Source organism: Podarcis gaigeae, assembly GCF_964106915.1.
Source record: "Podarcis gaigeae genome assembly, chromosome: 11".
Classification (NCBI taxonomy): Eukaryota; Metazoa; Chordata; class Lepidosauria; order Squamata; family Lacertidae; genus Podarcis; species Podarcis gaigeae.
The window spans coordinates 48,608,380-48,628,984 of record NC_139687.1 but is presented as its reverse complement, the minus strand read 5'-3'; the positions used below and the strand labels follow the sequence as shown (position 1 = coordinate 48,628,984).

The 20,605-nt window shown below is 43.5% G+C and overlaps 1 protein-coding gene across 1 annotated transcript in view; it reads right to left on the bottom strand.

Moving 5' to 3' along the window:
• ADAMTS12 (ADAM metallopeptidase with thrombospondin type 1 motif 12) overlaps positions 1–20,605 on the bottom strand; it is a 131,781-nt gene that overhangs the window by 52,026 nt on the left and 59,150 nt on the right. The window contains exons 4-9 of the mRNA XM_083702560.1: positions 19,181–19,377; positions 16,287–16,370; positions 14,970–15,094; positions 7,815–7,964; positions 5,310–5,453; positions 2,750–2,894 (exon numbers count right to left, since the gene is read on the bottom strand). Of these exons, the coding sequence (XP_083558686.1) occupies positions 2,750–2,894; positions 5,310–5,453; positions 7,815–7,964; positions 14,970–15,094; positions 16,287–16,370; positions 19,181–19,377 (845 nt within the window). The remainder of the gene's footprint in view (positions 1–2,749; positions 2,895–5,309; positions 5,454–7,814; positions 7,965–14,969; positions 15,095–16,286; positions 16,371–19,180; positions 19,378–20,605) is intronic.

The window sequence follows — 20,605 nt, the reverse complement described above, 5'->3', positions numbered from 1 at the left end:
TAGACAGGAAAACCCAACTGCACATTGAAGTCTGCCCTCCTAAGTCACAGCTGAAATCCACTGTGACTCTGCATGCAGCTCCCTCATCTCCCTCAGTCTTCCATCCCACTTATGAACAAGGCCAATGCTCCTCTGTACTGTGAGGATGACCAGCAATCAAGGTTCATTGTTAGTGTACAAAGCCCTCAACAACTTGGGATCGTGTTATCTCAGGGACTGCTTTACCCTGTATGTTCCTGCCTGATCACTTCCTAGCGATATCAGGCAAATGCCAACTGGGTTAAGCTTCAGTCACTCGCTTAAGGCTTTTTCCCATTTGTTCCCTGAAGTGTGACCCTAGCTGCATGCACTATTTATATTGTTTTCATGTCAAATGTAGTTTTATGTTGTACACTGCTCTGACTTCTTTAAAAACAAGTTACAGGTAAGCAGTGTATAAACTAGTATAATAAATAATGATCCATTTCATTTCAGTTTTCGTTATGGGACATTCATGTTCCTTTGCTGTCCATTCGTTGCATTCAATTTGGCCCCAGTGCTCATGAGTTTCCCACCTCCCCTCCATTTCATTTTCCTGGTGGTCGCCATTTTCTTTCCCAGATACCCAGAAGTTCTCCCACTCTGGAACGTTCTTGGAGAGCAGGGATGGCAGCCACTACAAGAAACCTCCCCCCCCCAAATGCCCTGGGTCAACACACCATTCAGGGCATCTGGAGAAAGAAAAAGATTGAAGTCAGCTGCACTTCCACAGGGAAAACGGGATAATTTGGTTCTATTCTTCATTTGATTCAGAATTAATGTGTGCCTCTAACAATGACAAAGTCATTGGACAATTTGAAGAATATATTTTTCACAGTTAGGAGAAGCCAAACAATTTCACCACAATTGGGACTCAGCTTTGGTATAGAGTCGACCCCACTGGTCGACTCTATGTATATAACCCAACAGTTTATCAAGCCTTGAAGAGACTGGTAAATCGTGTGTCACTCAAATGATGTCATACATGTGGGCATTGATTGAAAGCCCACCTGCCCCACTGCACTTTATCTGACTCAAGATTGTACAAATATAAAAAACCTCATGCTGGCAGCAATCTTTGTAACCTATGTGGGCATGGGGAATGGGGAATACACATATAACTGCAGGCGTCTTTTATGTTTCCACTGCAGGCACATGCATGACAGGATGAGAAAACCATGCGTCAGTTTTACAACACCCCCCAGTTAAGTATTTTCATATCTGCAACAGAAGCATCATTGGCTGTAGAATTACTCCTCCCTTTCCCTCTCAGCTGAGCACATATCTTTCTAGGATTGTGCCTGCTGTGCCTCGTGGGTTTAGTAACCATGGAGAAAGCCTGGTAGATGATTTCCTCTAGAATTTTGCTGATCTGACTTCACTGCCAGTTATAGCCATCTGACAGATTGTATGTTGCTGTGAGTCTATATCAAATGCGTACACAGTACAAATCTAGTCCCACGATTGAGCTACAGAGACCAAACTTAGGACTAGTTTTGCCTGGATGGGATTCCCTTTGGTCTACTGTGCAAGAGAAAGTAAGACTTCTATTAAATGCCCTGTCACTGTCTAAGAGTCTGGCATTTTAAGAGCAAGAGCTCTCACAATCAATGGGATTTTAAGAGCAAGAGCTCTCACAAATACACCCCCCTACATGGTGAAATAGAAAATATAAAGTGTTATGGCATTGCCTGAAGACACATGGCACAACTCTAATGAAGCAGAGCAGGATGAGGTTTGGTCAAGTGCCTGTGGAAGACCACCTACAAACCCCTGGATGTGTCTGCTCAATTCCAGCATGAAGGGAAGGTGGGATATAAATGGAATAAAAATAAACAGAGGAAATGGTCCTCTTTCCATTCCATGAAAACAGTGGTGAGGAACCTGTGGCACCTGTCCTAATTTCGTGTGGCCCTCTGGATGCTTAGGTCCTGCACTTGCCCTCCAGACCACCTTGTTTGGGAATCACTTCCTCTTCTATTGTGTGTGCGGGAGAGAGAGAGAGAGAGAAAGAAAGAGAGATGAGCAGGAAAAAGAAAGAGACAGGGAGTGAGAGATACATGAGGTGGGACTAAGAGAAAGAGAGTGCTATGCAATCCTTCAAAGCTAAAAACGCTTTTGTCTCTGGCCCCACTCATTGCCAGCATGTCAACAACAACAACAGGCTCAACCCTGCTACACTGAAGAGACCTAGAAAGCTGCTAGAACCAGTGACATCGTGGGCACCATCAAACAGTAGAGATGGTGAATAGAGATGCAACCCAAAAAAAGAACGCAAAGTACATTCAGAGCATGGTGAGCTTCTTTTTAAGCATCCTTCTATCTGTAGTATACCAGCGAATTGAATTGTGTCTCCTCCTTGCAGGTGGTTAAGTATAATGGTTTAATTGTACTTGGAAATGGAAATAACTCTGTATATGCCTGTATGTGTATTGCTAACTGGGAAACACCATTGAAGCATTGTAAAGCTCTCTGAGTGCCAAACGGATTGATAATTAACTGAGAATGCAGCTGCTACACTGTCAAAAGGTGTTTAACTTTAGATCACACAAGTAAGGTATTCAGTTGCAAATCCTATTGCTACAAGCTGCACAATATTTATATCTGCAATACAGGTTGTTGTCACAACCTCCTTCATTTCTCCTCCATTTCTCAATTAGGTTCAGATGATTAATGTTGCCATCTTGAAATAAAACGTGGGGTGTTGGGAGAGAAGCAACACTGAACTTACATCCACTTGATCGCAAAATGTTGCATTGGGTCCATATTGCAACTGGCATTGGTGGTGCACGTCATAAATCACTCCAGGTGCAATGAAAGGGGGCTTTAGATCTTTCTTCTTGGGTACATCATCCAGGCAGAAGCCCCATCCTCGGCTAAATATGAGGTGTGAGATTAAGTATTAGCATTTGTGGAGGTTTTTAAAAACAACAACAATACTGACACCTGCTTCTCGTGGTGTGGCAATTGTGGTGAAGCAGCATCTCCTTCACCTCTCCCTTACCCCAATGGTGGAAGGATGGGAAAACAGGAAAGTGAGTTGAGAGGACTCTCCGCAGCCAAGACTGCCAGTGCTGGCTATATTAGGATATTTTCACAGAAGCACTATGTGCAACTGTGTGTAGGAGGCGAAAATACTGTCCTATTCATTGCTGTTCAAGACACCAGCTTGATCACAGTATCCTGTTTTGCTCGCTAAATTTCCAGGAAGAACATGATAAGCTAAACCTCTAACAAGATGATTCAGAAAAATGACGACAATCAATAGTTTGAGATGAATGGCATATAAAAAAAGAAAGCTGAAGAATATGGGCATATTTTAGCTTGGAGAAAAGGCGATTGGCAGTCTTCATACACCCAGGGAAGAACAAAATGCTGTAAGAAACCTAAGATGGCTGCTGAAAATAGCATCTCCGTATCAAGTTATCCCTCCTCCACTCAAGACTTCATGCAGGGGGACCACAGATCTGTAGTTCCCATGCAGAAGATGAATGTTCAGTCACCATAATCTCCAGTTACATAGTAGAAACAGATGGGTGGGAGTAGAGACACCTGCCTGACATGGCAGTTACTGCTGCTTATCTGGGTGGGGCTAGGGTGGGATACTGGCGAAGCTGGAGCCATGAGGTTGCACCAGTGGAACTGCCACCGCCAATCTTATGCTCCTGGCAGTGTAGATGCACACAAGCCCCAGCTTCCCTGCTCCAGGGCAATGGGGATGTCACAAATGTTGTTTTTCCTTTGGAACCTTTTCTATACATCTTTGAAATACACTAAGATAAAACGCACTTCCTTGTGTTGCTTTTTGCCTTACATGCTCCCCCAGTAATAATGCGTTTAGCAATAAGAAACATTAATGTTACCCCAGGATTCTAACAGAATTTACTTCCAAAGATTTATTATTTTTCTTTATTTTAGAGCTCTGCAAGTACAGGAGCCCATCAGTTAATAGTTTGTTACAGATTTTGGGGGTGTCATATCTTTACCTTATTATTAGGAAGACTCTGAATAAACTTTCTAACTTCATCCTCTGAAACTGGGGGCTATGTGGTAGCTGGTATCTTTGATCAGGAAAAATTGCTGGTAAACACCTGATCACTGAACCCTCACCAGAATAATTGTATACAGTGGTACCTCGGGTTACATACGCTTCAGGTTACATAAGCTTCAGGTTACAGACTCCGCTAACCCAGAAATAGTAACTCGGGTTAAGAACTTTGCTTCAGGATGATAACAGAAATCGTGCTCTGGTGGCGAAGCGGGAGTTGGAGGCCCCATTAGCTAAAGTGGTGCTTCAGTTTAAGAACAGTTTCAGGTTAAGAACAGACCTCCAGAACGAATTAAGTACTTAACCAGAGGTACCACTGTATATGGTTAAAATGCTCTTCCCACTATTTCTGGGCATAACAAGTATGGTGTCCAAAGATCCATCTTCATCTGTCAGCATGTCCTGCACTGCAGAGGGTTGGACTAGATGACCCCTGAGGCATCTTCCAACTCTACAATTGTATGATTCTATAATCTACATCAATTTACCAGTGTAATCAATTGGGGCACCTAGTCAGAAGGTAACCTAGCTCCTGTTATCCCTTGTGCTTGCTTTGCAATCAGTGGTTGTGCTTATGGTGGTTGTCAGATGTCACAATAAACTATGGAAGCAAGGTACAGTGAGTCTCAGGTTGCTGTGCTTTCCTTTCCTTCTCCAGTAGAGCAATGAGGAGGAGTTTGGAAGCTTCTTGCTTCCCCTTTCCATTAACAACAGCTTGTCATGCTATTTGATCCCAAGGCTTACCACAGCTTGTTGTTCTCATGCTAAACTATGGTCTGGCATGATGCCCAAACTCACCCAATGTAATGGAGTTTTAAAAATAGCTATGGTCTAGCATGATGCCCAAACTCACCCAATGTAATGGAGTTTTAAAAATAGCTATGGTCTAGCATGATGCCCAAACTAACCCAGTGTAATGGAGTTTTAAAAATAGCTATGGTTTAGCATGATGCCCAAACTCACCCAATGTAATGGAGGTTTAAAAATAGCTATGGTTTAGCATGATGCCCAAACTCACCCAATGTAATGGAGTTTTAAAAATAGCTATGGTCTAGCATGATGCCCAAACTCACCCAGTGTAATGGAGTTTTAAAAATAGCTATGGTTTAGCATGATGCCCAAACTCACCCAATGTAATGGAGGTTTTAAACAAAATAGCTGCAATATCCTCAAAGGCAATGGCGATAAGGATTTTGTTTAATGCGTTCCATTTCCCTGTAGCAAAACTGTCATATTGACTCACTCTAGGAAGCGTGTGACATATTCCTTGCTGCATCTGGACCAGGTGAGAGGACTGGGGTCGTACTGCAGCTGCCGGGACATAATATATGGTCTCCTTCCCACTGGCTCACAGTCATTTTCCTTTCCGTCGTGCTGAATACCAAAACTGGGAGAGAAACAAATCCAGGTGCAAGATACTGTCAGGGAAGCTTCAAAAACCAGAATATCTTATCTACAAATAACCTCAAGTACTGCAGAAAATATGCTGGGGAATTGCTTCTGGTTATCAGGTAGTGTAAAGTCTGTTATCTGGCTGGCCTGGGCAAAGGTTCATAGCAGAATCTTCCAAAAGATGAACAGCGCTGTGAAAGAAGTCAGCATTTCTATGCTATATTTCTGTGCATGCTGAAAAGTTGGTTTCATTAAGACCTGCCTTCCAGTCACCAACTGTGGGTGACATCTAGCCAAAATAAAAGTGGCTAGGATTTGGGGTGAAAGGCACCAATAGGGTGAGCCCGGGACATTTGTCTCACCTTCCCCACTGCTCCCATTGGCTACACTGCAAAATCCCGGGGCTCCAATAAGCCCTGGCAATGTCATAGACATATAATTTTGCTGACTGACAAATGACAAATGTGTCACGTTCCTCCAGGGATTCATCTCGTGCAATGGGCAATCTTTCTCCTCCGTAGGGGCACCCCACCTGTGTCGCTGTTCCAGCATAGTCCACTTAGATCCATCGAGAATTTCCACATTTAGTCCTGTAGCTTGGAGGATGTTTAGGTGGGCCTCAAATTGCTACACCTTTCACTTTCAGCAAGGCAACCAGTTTACACTTGCTACAGGTGTACTGCTGCACGTTCTCCAGCAAGAAAACAGAGGTGTTTTTCAGGTCACTGCAGCAGCTCCCTCACCTTCCATGTCTCTTGGTCCTGCATGCTGTGAGAAAGTCTTCTGGGCTTCCCCTCAAACTCTCCCGCTAAATGCCCTTGCAAATGTCCCTCTTTACAAGTCCCGGTTACTAGCTCCTGGTCACGAGCTCCCAGAAGCTGCAATCAGCTAAGTATAACTGCTGCTGGCTGCTAACATATCTGTCCCCTAACAGATGAGAATTGGCAGGGGGCTTAAAAGGAATGGCCAAGGAGCTGTCACTGCTGCTCCAAAACATCTACCACCTAAGGTCACTTTGCCTAATGGTAGGTGTTATGTACTGAGTTGAATAGGATCCAAAATGCAGCTGTCTGATTGGTCCTAGAACAATAGGATCCAAAATGCAGCAGTCTGATTGGTCCTAGAATAGGATTCAGAATGCAGCAGTCTGATTGGTCCTAGAACAATGCAGCAGTATGGTTGGTCTGCAGGAGCCACCCAATCCAGCTCCAGATGGAATTGAATCCACAACCTGATTGGCCTACAGGAGAATCCCGGAATTAGCCAATCACATGCAGCCCATTGTGTAAATAATGTATATAAAGCAGATACTGTGGGGGAACTTCCATTCCTCCTCACCACTATGAGCTGAATAAAGAGCATGAAATCCACTCTCGACTCCGAGTATATTTCAGTAGGGCTGCTCCTGGTCATAGAGGATGTCAAAAGAGACATCTCTTGGGTTATGCACAGCCGCAGGAAACTCAAGAATGATTCCGTATGTAGCCCAGCATACATGCCCAGCATTGCAGGGAATCTTGGGATGAAGCTATCCAACTGCATAGTGCATTACTGGCACACCTGAAATAAGATTGCCCAAGAGCCTGTTTGGGTTGCTTGTGCAATTGGGCCAGACGTGGATGCCAACCATTGTGGTGACATCCCTCTGCCATCATGGCAAAGGTGGGAAGCCTGCAGCCCTCCACAGGTTGTTATTGGATTTCAACTCCTATCAGCCCCAGTCAGAGAAAGATACCAGCAAATGCCTTAGTGCCAAAGATAAATATTCACTCAGTTGATGCTGAAAGAAGTTCAAAGTTAGGTTGGAAGTGAATGCAATTATTGGCTGTTTATTTTTGTTTGTTCTTGCTTGCATCTGTACTTGAATTTTTTAAAGTGCATGAATAGAACAGTGCAAACAACAAATTGCTTATCAATGCTAACAGTTCCATTTCTATGAAGGTATTTTCTAAATTACAAATAGAACATGCAGACATTAGAATGATTCAAGAAACACAAAGAAAAGTTAATCCAAGCATCTTCTGGAAGATTTAAAGCTAGGCAGGTCACTAGCTTTTTTTTACTTTGAGAGATATACAAAAGTATTGCAGTGTTGGCCAAATCGCACAGGTAGAAGTAAAACATTTTTCTGGCGAAATGTTTATTTTATCAACATAAAAATCTCGAAACATATATGAGTGCCTGCCTTTAGGTTTCTGCTGTTCGTATTGACTCATTATCCTGACCTTAGACCTCCTTGCTACAACCATCACAAAGTTCTGATACTTCCTCCTCAGAATGTAAGAGCTTTCGAAGCTATTTCAGTTCTGGTTAATCATGTGACTTGACACCCGCTAGACTCCCAGAGTTTTCATACCTGTGTCCAAGTTCATGTGCGACTGTGAATGCCAAAGGCAGACCAGAGTCTTCATTGATGTTGCAGCTGCGATGAGGCTGGCACATTCCAGAGAGATGGGACAAGCCTAAGGTTTCGCATGGGCGATTCATGCCAGCACAAATGTCCTTCCTGAGAGCAAAGCAAAATACGTGAAATAAAAAGAACTTTGTAGCATGATCCTGTGTATGCTTAGTCTCGGAAGCAGGGATGGGTGTTCCTCATCTCTCCACTGTTCCATTCAGTTCTCCACATCGGTTTGTGAATATTTATTAAAGCCCTCATAAAAACTCATCAACATTTTGTGCATTTTTTCCCTTAATGGACGCATTTGTCAAGCAATCTACCCTTCTATAACGCAGTTGTCTGTGTTATTTTCACTAACATATGCACTCTTACGACACGGGTGGTGCTATGGGTTAAACCACAGAGCCTAGGACTTGCCGATCAGAAGGTTGGCGGTTTGAATCCCCATGACAGGGTGAGCTCCCGTTGCTCGGTCCCTGCTCCTGCCAACCAAGCAGTTTGAAAGCACGTCAAAGTGCAAGCAGATAAATAGGTACCGCTCTGGCGGGAAGGTAAACGGTGTTTCCGTGTGCTGCTCTGGTTCGCCAGAAGCGGCTTAGTCATGCTGGCTACATGACCCAGAAGTTGTACGCCAGCTCCCTCGGCCAATAAAGCGAGATGAGCGCCGCAACCCCAGAGTCGGTCACAACTGGACCTAATGGTCAGGGGTCCCTTTACCTTTACATATGCATTCTTACACACACAATTCCCCCTAGCAGAAGTCCATAGTACTTGACAGGAGAACTGCAATACAAAATCTGGAGAAGTGTAGACTTTGAAGAACGGTTGTGCTCAGTTCTCATAATGTTTTCGAAATGCAAGCTGAACTGAATTCTTTCCCCATCCCTGCTCGGAAGTAAGTTGCACCGTTTTCAGACCCTGAGAAGCAATAAACACTGACGAAGACTGCACAAGAAAGCTTATTACACATCCAAAGCAGAAATATTGTCTCATCTTAAGGGGAGCAGCAGATTCCCCTTGTCCATTAAACAACCCCTTGTCCATTAAACAAATTGCAACAGAGCAAAGCCTGAAACCCCTCTCCCAATGTTCCTTAAGCACACACTCTTCTCTGCCACCAACTCTTTCCTTTCTTCCTGCAAGGCTAGAAAGGCACATAGATTGTTTCTGGGCAAACTTTCATTGAGCATTCATCCTGATTTTTTTGCACAAAGTTGACTATCAATTTGAATATTCATTCTGAGTTGTTTGCAGAGAGGTTATACCAAGCAATTATCCCACACTTTTCAGCACGTTTTCCTGTCACTTTGTGTTTGTGCTAAGCTGTGCAAGAGTGCCACATCAGCTTTAACTGTGCAACCTGAATTTGCCAGTATGCGATCGAATCCCTCCCACGAAACCTCAACATAGATCAAGAGCTTTTGTTAGAATACACAAAGCGACATTTCCCCCTCAGTCCTGTCTGACTGTGACCCAGGAAAAGATGATTGCTTCCTTTTTACAATTCTTGAAAGCTATTTCCAGAGGCCAATAATGTGCTACAAAAGACCATCCTTTGCATACTGTATTTTTTGCTCTATAAGACTCACTCCTAAAAAGTAAGGGGAAATGTGTGTGTGTCTTATGGAGCGAATGCAGGCTGCGCAGCTATCACAGAAGCCAGAACAGCGAGAGGGATTGCTGCTTTCACTGCGCAGCGATCCCTCTTGCTGTTCTGGCTTCTGAGATTCAGAATATTTTTTTTCTTGTTTTCCTCCTCCAAAAACTAGGTGTGTTTTGTGGTCTGGTGCGTCTTATAGAGTGAAAAATACGGTATATGAAATCTGAGAAAGCCCAACACCCCCATTGATTGATGACGTGAAGAAGGATTCTTTGGTTTTGCATGTTATGTCACTGAAATTGATTTTAGGTTCTATATCAAGCATATCAAGCTAGTTGGACAACTTTGCCATTCTTTTATTTATCATGCAACTTCCTATTTATCCATTCACTTATCTAAAGCCTTAAACTCAAAAGCCTGAAGTTGACTTCTGGTTTCTTCCATGTTTGCTAAAGAATGATAAAGAAAGCCATTTGCGTGCACAAATGAACCCAGAACATATAACTGAGTGTATAACTGAGTATATTAAATATACAAATGAAACTAAAACAGCATGGGTGTTCACATATATTCAACATGCAATGAACAAACTCTAAACCAGGGACTCAGCTATACAGCTGCAAGTAAAATGTTTTAAGTGTGTTTTGAGTGCAATATACAATGTGATACTAGACAGTCAATGGTGAGCCTTATGGAAAATTCAATGTATTTTTAAAAACGCTTTTAAAAAAAGCATTTTCAGAATGGTTTTTACATGTGTGTAGATTCCACCCAGGGTTTCCCAAACTTGGGTCTCCAGCAGTTTTTGGACTACAACTCCCATCATCCCTAGCTAGCAGGACCAGTGGTCAGGGATGATGTACATTGTAGTCCAAAAGCTGCTGGAGACCCAGGTTTGGAAACATTGGGTTGGGAACCTGTCTCATTCCAGATGTTGCTGGACTCCAACTTCCATCATTTCTGACCACTGGCTATGCTGACTGGGGATGATGCCCAAAAACATCTGGAATGATACAGGTTTCCCATCCCTGATTTAAACACACTTCCTCCTTCTCTTTCTGTGTTTGTTCAAGCTCCTTATGTTCCTCCGGCTAGTGCAGTATGTGGTCCAGTTTGATCTTTCTTTTAATTCTGAGCACTGCCACTTTTTACCATAAATTGTGTTCAGATGCTGAATCATAATTCTCTAAATGAGGAATGTGAGCAGCACATGGCACTGTCTAAAAAGTAAAATTAAAACCCGGGCAAACAAGGTCACAGATTTCTGATCATTATGGCAGTATTCACAAGCATGCAATTATTGTTAACGAGCGCTGTTCTTGGGAAAGCAATGAAGGGCTTGAGATTTTTAGCAAGCAGACAATAGCGGTAAGGACCAAAAATATTTGCTTTTGTGTTTTGTTCTGTTTGGAAAGGGCTTTGTGTGTTTCCAAAAGTGTTTGTGCTTCGTTCTGTTTAGTTTCGCTCATAAAAATGCTTCTGAGTACAATTTAGCGTGATTAGCATTATGAGTAGCTTATTACATGAGCAGTTAATTAGAATAAATGGGAATGTTGGGGTTGAATGAAAGCATCAGCATTGTGATTGTACTAGTCAGTGGCTTTAAAAGTGTGTGCTTAGATGGATATTAAGGATGGATACCTCAAAAGTCAAGGTTCGTGGACAGAAATCTGGCTGAGTCTGGAATAACCTGGGTGGGGTACAAATAAAAAATAAAATAAAATAAAATAAGGATGGCAGTAGGGTGAGGCTGAGGGTGAACAGCTTGCAAAAGGTGAGCAGAGGCAAGATTTACTGGAGGGACCTTTCAGGAGTGAACATGGATCAACAAGATAACAACATAATCCTCCTTGACAGCATCCCAATCAATATGGCTAATTTGACTCCAACCCCCCCCCCCAAACAAAACTCACTGCAACCAACCAAATGCAACCAACTAGGCTCCCCAATCTCTCGCACTGCCAATGAAAATAAATAAATGAACAGATAAAGAACCTATCCACGTGATGCCGTCACAAAAAAATATCTGCATATGCACTATGCAAAAGAAGGAAATGTCTCTATCCTCCTTCTCTTCCCCCCACCTCCCACACCACAACTTCACAATGCCTATAATAGCAGCGCCTCAAACCAGATGGAATTGACCTATAGAAAGGACTCTATGAACTGAAAACAGAGACACTACAGTGGTACCTCAGCTTACATATGCTTCAGGTTACAGACTCCGCTAACCCAGAAATAGTGCTTCAGGTTAAGAACTTTGCTTCAGGATGAGAACAGAAATCGTGCTCTGGCGGCACAGCAGCAGTGGGAGGCCCCATTAGCTAAAGTGGTGCTTCAGGTTAAGAACAGTTTCAGGTTAAGAACAGACCTCCGGAACGAATTAAGTTCTTAACCCGAGGTACCATTGTATGTCTACCTTTGTTAGGCATGAAAAATGGTTTTAAAAATGGGGGCTTTTTTCAATACACAGATGAGTCTCTTATTGATTACGCTGCACCAGCTTTCAGATTCAGGGTCCAGTTAAGCAACAGGACACAGGGGCAGTTATATGAGGCGTTGCTAACTGATGATGTCACTAGGCAAGGAAAGGCATCATTTGCGTTTACAACAAGCACCAAAATGTCTTGGATCAGCCTTATTAACTGCGGGCCTGAGGCAGTTAATTCCTTTCTACAGAAGAAATTATTTTTCCATGTAAAATGCCCCCACATCAATTTTGCACTCAAATGAGAACAGCCTATTTTCTCCCTCCACTGTCGAAGGCAGTATGCTTCTGAATACCAGTTGCTGGAGACTACAGGAGAGTCCTGCTTGCAGGCTTCTCAAATGCACCTAGTGGCCACTGTGAGAAAGCGTGTTCTCCTTCATGGAGAGCATGTGTTGCGGTGGGGGCTAACAAGACACCCCACTGTTGATGGGCGGGTAAAAGAGTGTTGGCCACCATTATGACTGGGCTCTTCTTGTTGTTGGGGAGATTTATATGTTGCCATTTTGTGATTGACAGCCATAGCCTATATATTCCCTGCGCGCAGTGTTGCACTTCCTCTTTTTGCTGCGCGCATCGGATCACCCGCCCACCCTCCCTATAGTTAGGGTTTTTCACTTGACCTTGCTAGGCCTGTCATGGGGTCATCTGCTTTTGGGGCAGGGGCCTGGTAGGAATTTTGTCCATTTAGCTGATTGGCTGGTGCCATTTGGTTTTTGCCTACTGCGTAGCAAATCGTCACAACTTGTAAGGTTGTGGTTAGGCATTGGTTTTGTGAATTGGTTGGTGGAGGGGTATGGATTGGCTGTGCCTGCCCCTCCAATGCTGCTGCTGCTGCAAGGGTATTCCATTAAAGGAATCTAGGGGCTCGCCATGCTTTTGTCCAAACCCCTGTCAAGGGGCTAGGGCCACAGAAGAGCCCCTGGGAGCATTTGGGGAGAGGTGAGGGCATGGTACCCAGCTCCATCACTCTCCCCAAAATGTTTCCCCTTTCTGACTTTGCGGGCATACGAATGTCAGTCTGTCCCCGTGTGGGGTCAGATAGTCGCAAGCAATGCCTAAGCAACCACTCAATTTTTTTTGTATTTTAATAAAGTTGTGGCCAAAATTATGCCAAAAACCGTAAACAAAAATTCTGTATGAATTGTGTTTTATTTGGGGTGGCTTGGGGACCTTGACATGCAACAGGATGCTGGTCTTTTAATTCCCACAACAACTCTTGTGAGGAAACTTGGGTTGACAGCCAGTGACTGGCCCCAATGGGGCCAAGTGGGGATTTGAATCCTGGCCTCCCAGGTCCTAGTCCAACACTTTAACCACTACTCCACACTGCACACTCTCATGTGCATTCAAGTCTCTTTTTCACTGGAGAGAAAGGAAGCAAAGGTCAGACAGGAAAGAAACAGTAGACCAAATGAAACTGAACTCCTAACTGGCATAAAGCCGGAAGGACAACAGAATGAAGCGAAGTAACATGTAGAACTAATAGGACCTTAGATATGTTGTCTTAGATGACCTGTTCCAAACTTGGCACCCTTCAAATGACATGATCTGCACTTCCATCAGTCTCAGCCAGCATGGCCAATGGTCAGAGGTTATGGGAGTTGTAACATTTGGAGAGTGCAAGGTAAGGGGAAGCTGGCTTGCATCCTATGGTGCTCCTCCATTCATAAAAGTGCTTTGATTTCTCTCAACTCTTCCCTCCACCTGGATGCCACGTGTCATATTTCACACCATTCCCAAAAGTCCCCCAACCCCAGGCACACATCTTCAGGAGGTGCAGGGGGCTACACAGGGAAGGAGGAAGCCGATGATCCCTTTCCTGTGGATGTGAACTCTATGGGAGTAAAATGAGAATCCAAGCCACTGCTGTCTGCTTCCTGCTTCTGGATGGTGAGATAGTCCTGGAGATGAGTAGGGAGAGAGTGGTACCCAGCCCACTTTCCTAGTCATTCTGGGCCATTTCCCTGTAATTTCCTTAACAAAAGAGATACTTCCTGGGCTATTCATCTCCAAAAGTCACTGGGCCAGCCCAATATATTTTGTGGGCACATGTGCTAAACCCTGTCTTTGGTGCCTACCCCTTCCGCCCAAAGAATGAGACAAGAGACCAGAGTATGGGTTCAGACTGGCCACAACTTTATTGAGCTTCAGAAGTGGGAAACTTGGCACAGGCCTTGGCAGGTAACCCTCTCAGCCCGTCTGGCTGAGGATATGCAGGCAGGTGAGGTGCAGTGAGAGGGGACTGCAAAGCACAAACTTACACAGCATGCCCTTCCACTAACCTCAGCCTGGGAGTTTGACCTACATGTCACTGCTCTGGGGCCAGGGACTCCCAGTTTTTGACCTTTAACAGGCCCTGCAAATGACACCGCTTGGGAAGCTTGGTCAAAAGGGTCAGTCTCTTTTCTTTGGCCTTAGCCCCATCCCCAGCTGGTCATCCATTGTCCTCCCTGGCCGAGGGCGAGTCAAAGGCCAACCAAGCAGGTGGGAGGCACCCATCCAGGTGAGCCCCCACTCGGTGCCGCAAACCCCACCCACCTGTAGGGAAGGGAGGGTGGATATTGTTGCCCGAGGGGAAGAACAAGATGGTGCCCTCCCATGACATGTGCAGAAGCCAACTGGGTAGACATCATCATCATCATCATCACAATTTATTTAAACCCCGCCCATCTGGCTGGGTTTCCTCTGCTGTAACTAAAAGCAACAGGCTAACAGCTTAGTGGTGAAGGAGATGCTTCATGGCACACACTGTTGTGTCCTCCACCATCTCACCACCACCCCAGCAACTGCCACCTGAGGCAGATTCCTCACTCTACCTAATGATAGGACTGGCCTTTATTAACCCTTGACTCATCTAACTTCCAAGCCTATAAAAATAATAATTCTATGGTGGGCATTTAATCCTTACTGAGAATCTTACCCTGTTACTGAAATTTATTTGGTCTCCTCTCTTACTGAAGTAATAATAGTTTAAAAAAACGAAATCAAACATGGTGTCTCTGGCACAGTATCCTCTTACCTGGTAAGAAGGACGGCCACATCATGGTGCAGTGGGTTGGCATCAGTTTTGGGATTGATACTCTTTTGCCATTTACAAAAGCTGGCTAAGGTCTTGTCTGCGTGGTGAACTATTTTCAGCCCTTTCTAAAGAGAGGGAAATAAAAAATATATAATTATACTGCTAGAACCCTAATAGCATCTACATTAATTATCAAGCTCAGTAAGGTAATTTAGATGTAACAAATGGTGCTTTTGCGAGAGATGTAATTATGATAGCTGTTTACGGAGTCCAGAAAGTTGGGATAAAACTGTTGTCATTTGGAAAACAATGGAAAAAGAATACCCCAAAAAATACAAAAAGAGCAAAACAGCAGATTAAGAGGCCTTCACAACTCTTTTTTAAAAAAACCCCCACACCAGAAGAGCTTAAATAAGTTGTCAAACAAAAATGTTCCCCTTTGTTTTCTGTTTTGAAACAACAATTATCCCTAAATCAGAGAAAAACTGAAGCACAATTCTAGGGTTAAGAAAGATGCAACATTCTTAGCAGCTACGCAATCTTGTAGCACAATTTTTCAGAATGCCTTTGAACATGCTGAGAACAACGTGGAACCAATTTGGAAACATTGTTCCCTAATCAATCCAAATCTTTCCTCTCCAGGGTCAAGCTCTGAGGAAAACAAACACATACATATTTTTAAGCTAAAACTCCAATAATCCCTGACCATTGGCCATGAGGCTAGGGCTGATGGGATTTAGAGTCCAAAAACATCTGGAGGGCCTCAAGTTCTCAATCACGGAATAGGGAATCACCTTGAAAGTCATGTGAAAAACATTTATTATTATTAGTAGTAGTACTAGTAGTTGTAGTAGTAGTATTACCTCATCATCATCATTGAAAGAGAAGCAGTTCACCACACTTAACACAATTACACAACATTTAAAATATATACATTTATAATTAAATTATCATCACCATTGTCATCATGATCACTGATTTATTAATCATCTTCCAAATAACCATCTCAAGGCAATATACACTAAAGATAATTTTTAAAAAGTCCAATACACAAGAGCAGCAGTACAGTAGACACTCATGGTAAAGACCTATTTGTCCAGCTGTTGGAACATCGATAGAACAATAGAACAACTTTCCACAGCACTGGTGGCATCCCATAATGCTTGCATGTCCAGTGGCCTTCTAGAACACCAGTGCCGCCACTGAAAAAGCCTGCTTTTGTCTGGCTTCCTTCCCCTTCTCTGAAGTCTATCAAAAACTTTCTTCCTTAAGAAGAAAGTCAATGCAATGCATAATTGTTAAGTGGGCGGGTCTTACCTCCTCTTCCTCTAGAAGAATCAGTCGAACCAGCACAATATGAATTGCATTGCCAATGCTTGGATCATGGAACAAGCCAGACACCTGGGCAAAGCCAGAAAATATAAAGTTGATTAATTCATTTTCTGCAGCAATATCCCCGCCCCCACCACCCCGATGATGATGATCTATTTCCATAGCACCATCAGAGATATGTCTGGCACTGCACAGAGTAACAAAATATAGGTCTTTGCCTATATATAGTATGATAGCAGACCAGCTTTAAGGTCTTCTTGCTGGTGGTAACCAAGTCCCAAAGAACTTGTGACCAGGTGCTTGAGGGACTGCCTCATTCCATACATACTTGTGGGCAGGGTTCGAAATTAGTAGGGCTCCAGGCACATTTCGCGCCTAAAGATGATCCATCTGCGAGGACATCAAAAAGTCTGGGTGCCATTTTTTGCACCTGGCTCACACTCAAGGATTCCTGAAATGTATTTGCTTTGAAGCCTTGAAGTTAATGTTAAGGATAGGCAATAAGTTAAGGAGTTTAACAATAAAGAGTGGAGTGTTTTGAAAACCAAAGTATGGTACCAATATTTTTTATTGTAAACACCAATTTAAACATGTATTAACGATTTCTACTAAAAATGTGATCTTGACAATGCGTCACATGTGAATTGCATATTAATGCATGCTTATCAAAATAATAAATAGAAAGTGTTGCTGCCCCCTCAGTGGTGACTAGACATTCTGTTTTGGTGCCCACAACCCAGGTCCCAGAAGCCATTTGGCTCCTAGTTTCTCTACCCCAGTTTCTAACACTGCTTGTGGAATGTACTGTGTTTTTTAGGAGAGGCACTTTTGACCATGCCGCATATTACTGAGGTCCACCCAGTGACCACTTGGATCAGATGAACATCTGACAGACTATGCTAGGGGTTGTTCCCCTGTTCCAGAATTAGCCTTTGCAGAAACTGGATGGAACAAACCTTTCCTGGGTCACCGCTGCCCCCAATGCCATCTGGAATATTCGCTTACACTTGATTCAGTCAGAACTACAATACATTCTGGAATCTACTGCAGAGGGCAGTGTAGCTGTATGAACAAGCGTTCTAGCATTATCCGTCTCAATGGCAGAAATCAAGGGGGAGCTTGTAGCAGCTTGTTCTCAATTGTTTAACCCAGGCATGTGGAATCTGTGGCCCTCCTGGTATAGAATCATATTATTGTAGCGTTGGAAGGGACCCTGAGGATAATCTTGTCCTATGCAGGAATATGCAGCTGTCCCATACAGTGATCGAACCTGCAACCTTGGTGTTAGCAGCAACATGCTCTAATGGACTCCAGTTCCCATCAGCCCCCAGACAGCATCCAATGGTCTGGGGTGATGGGTGTCGTAGTTCAACCTGGAAGGTCACAGGTCCTCATCCCTGCTTTAATTGCTGACTTTATTTTAAAAGATTTTTAAAATTTTTTAAGGCTGCTTTTTGCCTCCAACACACAATTCATACACAATCAAAATCGAAACATATCAGAACCCCATTAATTATATTTGGAAGTGCCCCTGTGTAGTTGAGCGCCGATTCTGCCTTATTCATTTCTTTTATGACAAGGAAGTTCTAACCATGAGTTATGACATTTTGTTAGCATTCATGCATTGCATTGAAAAGGGATTAATTACTAAGGGCTCTTGGCTGCGTTCCTGTCAGAGCTAGTTCAGGCAATCTTCACTTCATGTGAGACAGGGATAGTCAAGGTCAAGTAATCCATTAGACACGTGGGACATTTGTCCATTGAAGGAAAATACCAGTGACAGGACACATTAACAGGGTTTTCACATCCTGCCCACCGACTGGCTCACAACCAGAGATAAAACAAGTTATCAGTCTGGCACTCTTATATCTGAACCAGGCCATAAATTGGGCTTCAATAATCTTTGTCATGATCCTGTGATGCTTTGAAAGCATATGTTCTACTGCTGAGCTATAGTTCCCTCCCCACAAAAAAGATATGGTGCCAGGAAGAAGGGAGATCATTCCACAGATTTGGGGGCGAGGCATTAGGGGGAGAAAACTCCTCTCCCTTCTGGCAATCCTCCAAATTTCCTTTAGAGGGAGCCCTTGAAGGACAGCTTCCCTCAATAAGCTGACATGGGTAGATATACATATGGGAAGAAGCATTCTTTTAGCTCAGCTTTTCCCAACCTGATTGGGACCCCGATGTTGGTTTCTGTGTGTTGCCACTGTGCAGTGCTCTTGAAGTCACAAGACTCTGTTTTGCATTCCAGACTGTTGGAAGTCTCATGGAAGACAGGAGATGGATGTGATGTTACTGGTTTCCTGTTCCTTTGTTTTTCAGTTGCTCTCTGCTCTCACAGAGAGAGGATGTATTTTTTCTGTCTGCATAGCTTAGTAATCAAACTCCTAGCATGTAGCTCATATTTCTCGTCCTTCCATGTGCTGGATACTCTGCGTAATGAGGGAACGTGCTTGGAGTCTTATCAGAGGCTCAGGCCATTAAACATGTTGGAGGACTCAACTGGAGGAGTCGCTCGGTCGAACGCTCATTGCCCCGGGAAGCCTGCCAGTCCCTAGTTAATTGTCAATAAGGGTGGACTTTGAACTTATAGCCAAAAGCCTACCTTCCCCAGCTACAACTCCCACCATCCCTGATTGTCAGCTATGAAGGCTGGGGATGATGGGAACTGGAGTCCAACAACATTGGGAACGTAACAGCTGGGGAATTCTGCTTTAGAGATATTATGGTCCCAAGCCATATAATGCTTTATTGTTAAAACCAGCCCTTTGAGTTGGGTCCAGAAGCCAGCAAATGCAAGAAAGGACCAGGGCTATGTGCTCATACTGTGTGGACCCAGTTAACACTTTCGCTTCCGCATTCTGTACATTACATACCATGTTTATGATAGTGAGGATATAGGATTCCACATTCTCACTTCCATGGTATTCAATCATCTTGCTGTCAGCAACCACCAACGTCTCCACCCATCGTTCTTTGCTGACAGAACGGCGGGAGATGGCTTTCCCCGTCACCTGGTTCCTCTCCCATTTCTCCCTACGAAGCTCTTGCTGTTGGAAAAAGCTTGACGTTTCTGAAAATGGAAGACAAAATGCATTGACCTTCTTTCCCATGTAGGCAAACTGTTATGTTACAAAAAGAAATGGGTGCGTTTCCCCTTCTCTTGGAGAAAAAGAGCTCCAAACAATACATGGAGTACTTTCTGGGAATGCCTGGCATTTCAGAGCAGACAACTGGCATTTGTGTTTTAGAAAGGACTTTCAAAATGCTGGGGTATCTTTTCATCAACCAGGGATAGGGACTCTTTGGCCCTCCATATATTGTTGGACTCCAGCGCCCATCCATCCCACCCTGCTTGGCCAATCATCAGGAATGATGGGAGTTGTAGTCCAACAACAACTGGAGGGCTACAGGGTTCTCCATCCCTACTATGAATATTTGAGCACAAAACCTGTCCCAAAACAGAAAAACACCAACATATCATTCCAAAATGTGAAACCGAAGAGCAGTCTATCTATTCAGCATCTGCTGGAAACTTGGACAAGATTTCTGTCTTTTCTGTCTGAAAATGCACCAGGAACCATAGGTTGCCTCTAGATTCAATTTAAGAACTACTCAAATTGTGGCTTGAGAGCTGGGAAACTGCATTGTCCCACAGGGAGCCCTTGCTGGAGCAATACCTGCTTTAGACAGTGATTGCTCCAGTTATTATCCTGTAAATTATAGCTGTAAATTACCTGTAAATTATAGTTGGAAAGGCCTGTAGATTCCCCCCCCCCCCAATTCTGAAATCACATGATTAAAATAGCCTCTGTGGTTTCAATAGGGGCTTATTTTTAAAAGCACACATACCAACTTCATCCACAACATTTAGATGTAATTGATAGCAATCATATTTTGCATTAGGAACAGCTTTGACTTAGCACGTATAAGCTGTAGAACAAAAAGTCCCTGTGATCAGTCATAATAAGATTTCTACTGGCAACTTGTAACCATGTAATGGTTTAGTGATCTTTAATGTCAATTCTGCCCGATCAAATATTTCATTTTGTACCCTTTTTTTCTCATTAGTGTTGCATATTCTTAAAAAGACATAACATCACATAATTTGCAAAGTAACATAAATTGAATCTTTCATTCCAGAGACAATATAATCATGAAGTTACTGCTGGAAAGCAACATTAAGCCACACTTTTTTCATACAATCACAGAATTAGTGTGTGTCTAATATGTCATCTAATGGGACGCAGGTGGCGCTGTGGGTTAAAGCCTCAGCGCCTAGGACTTGCCGATCGAAAGGT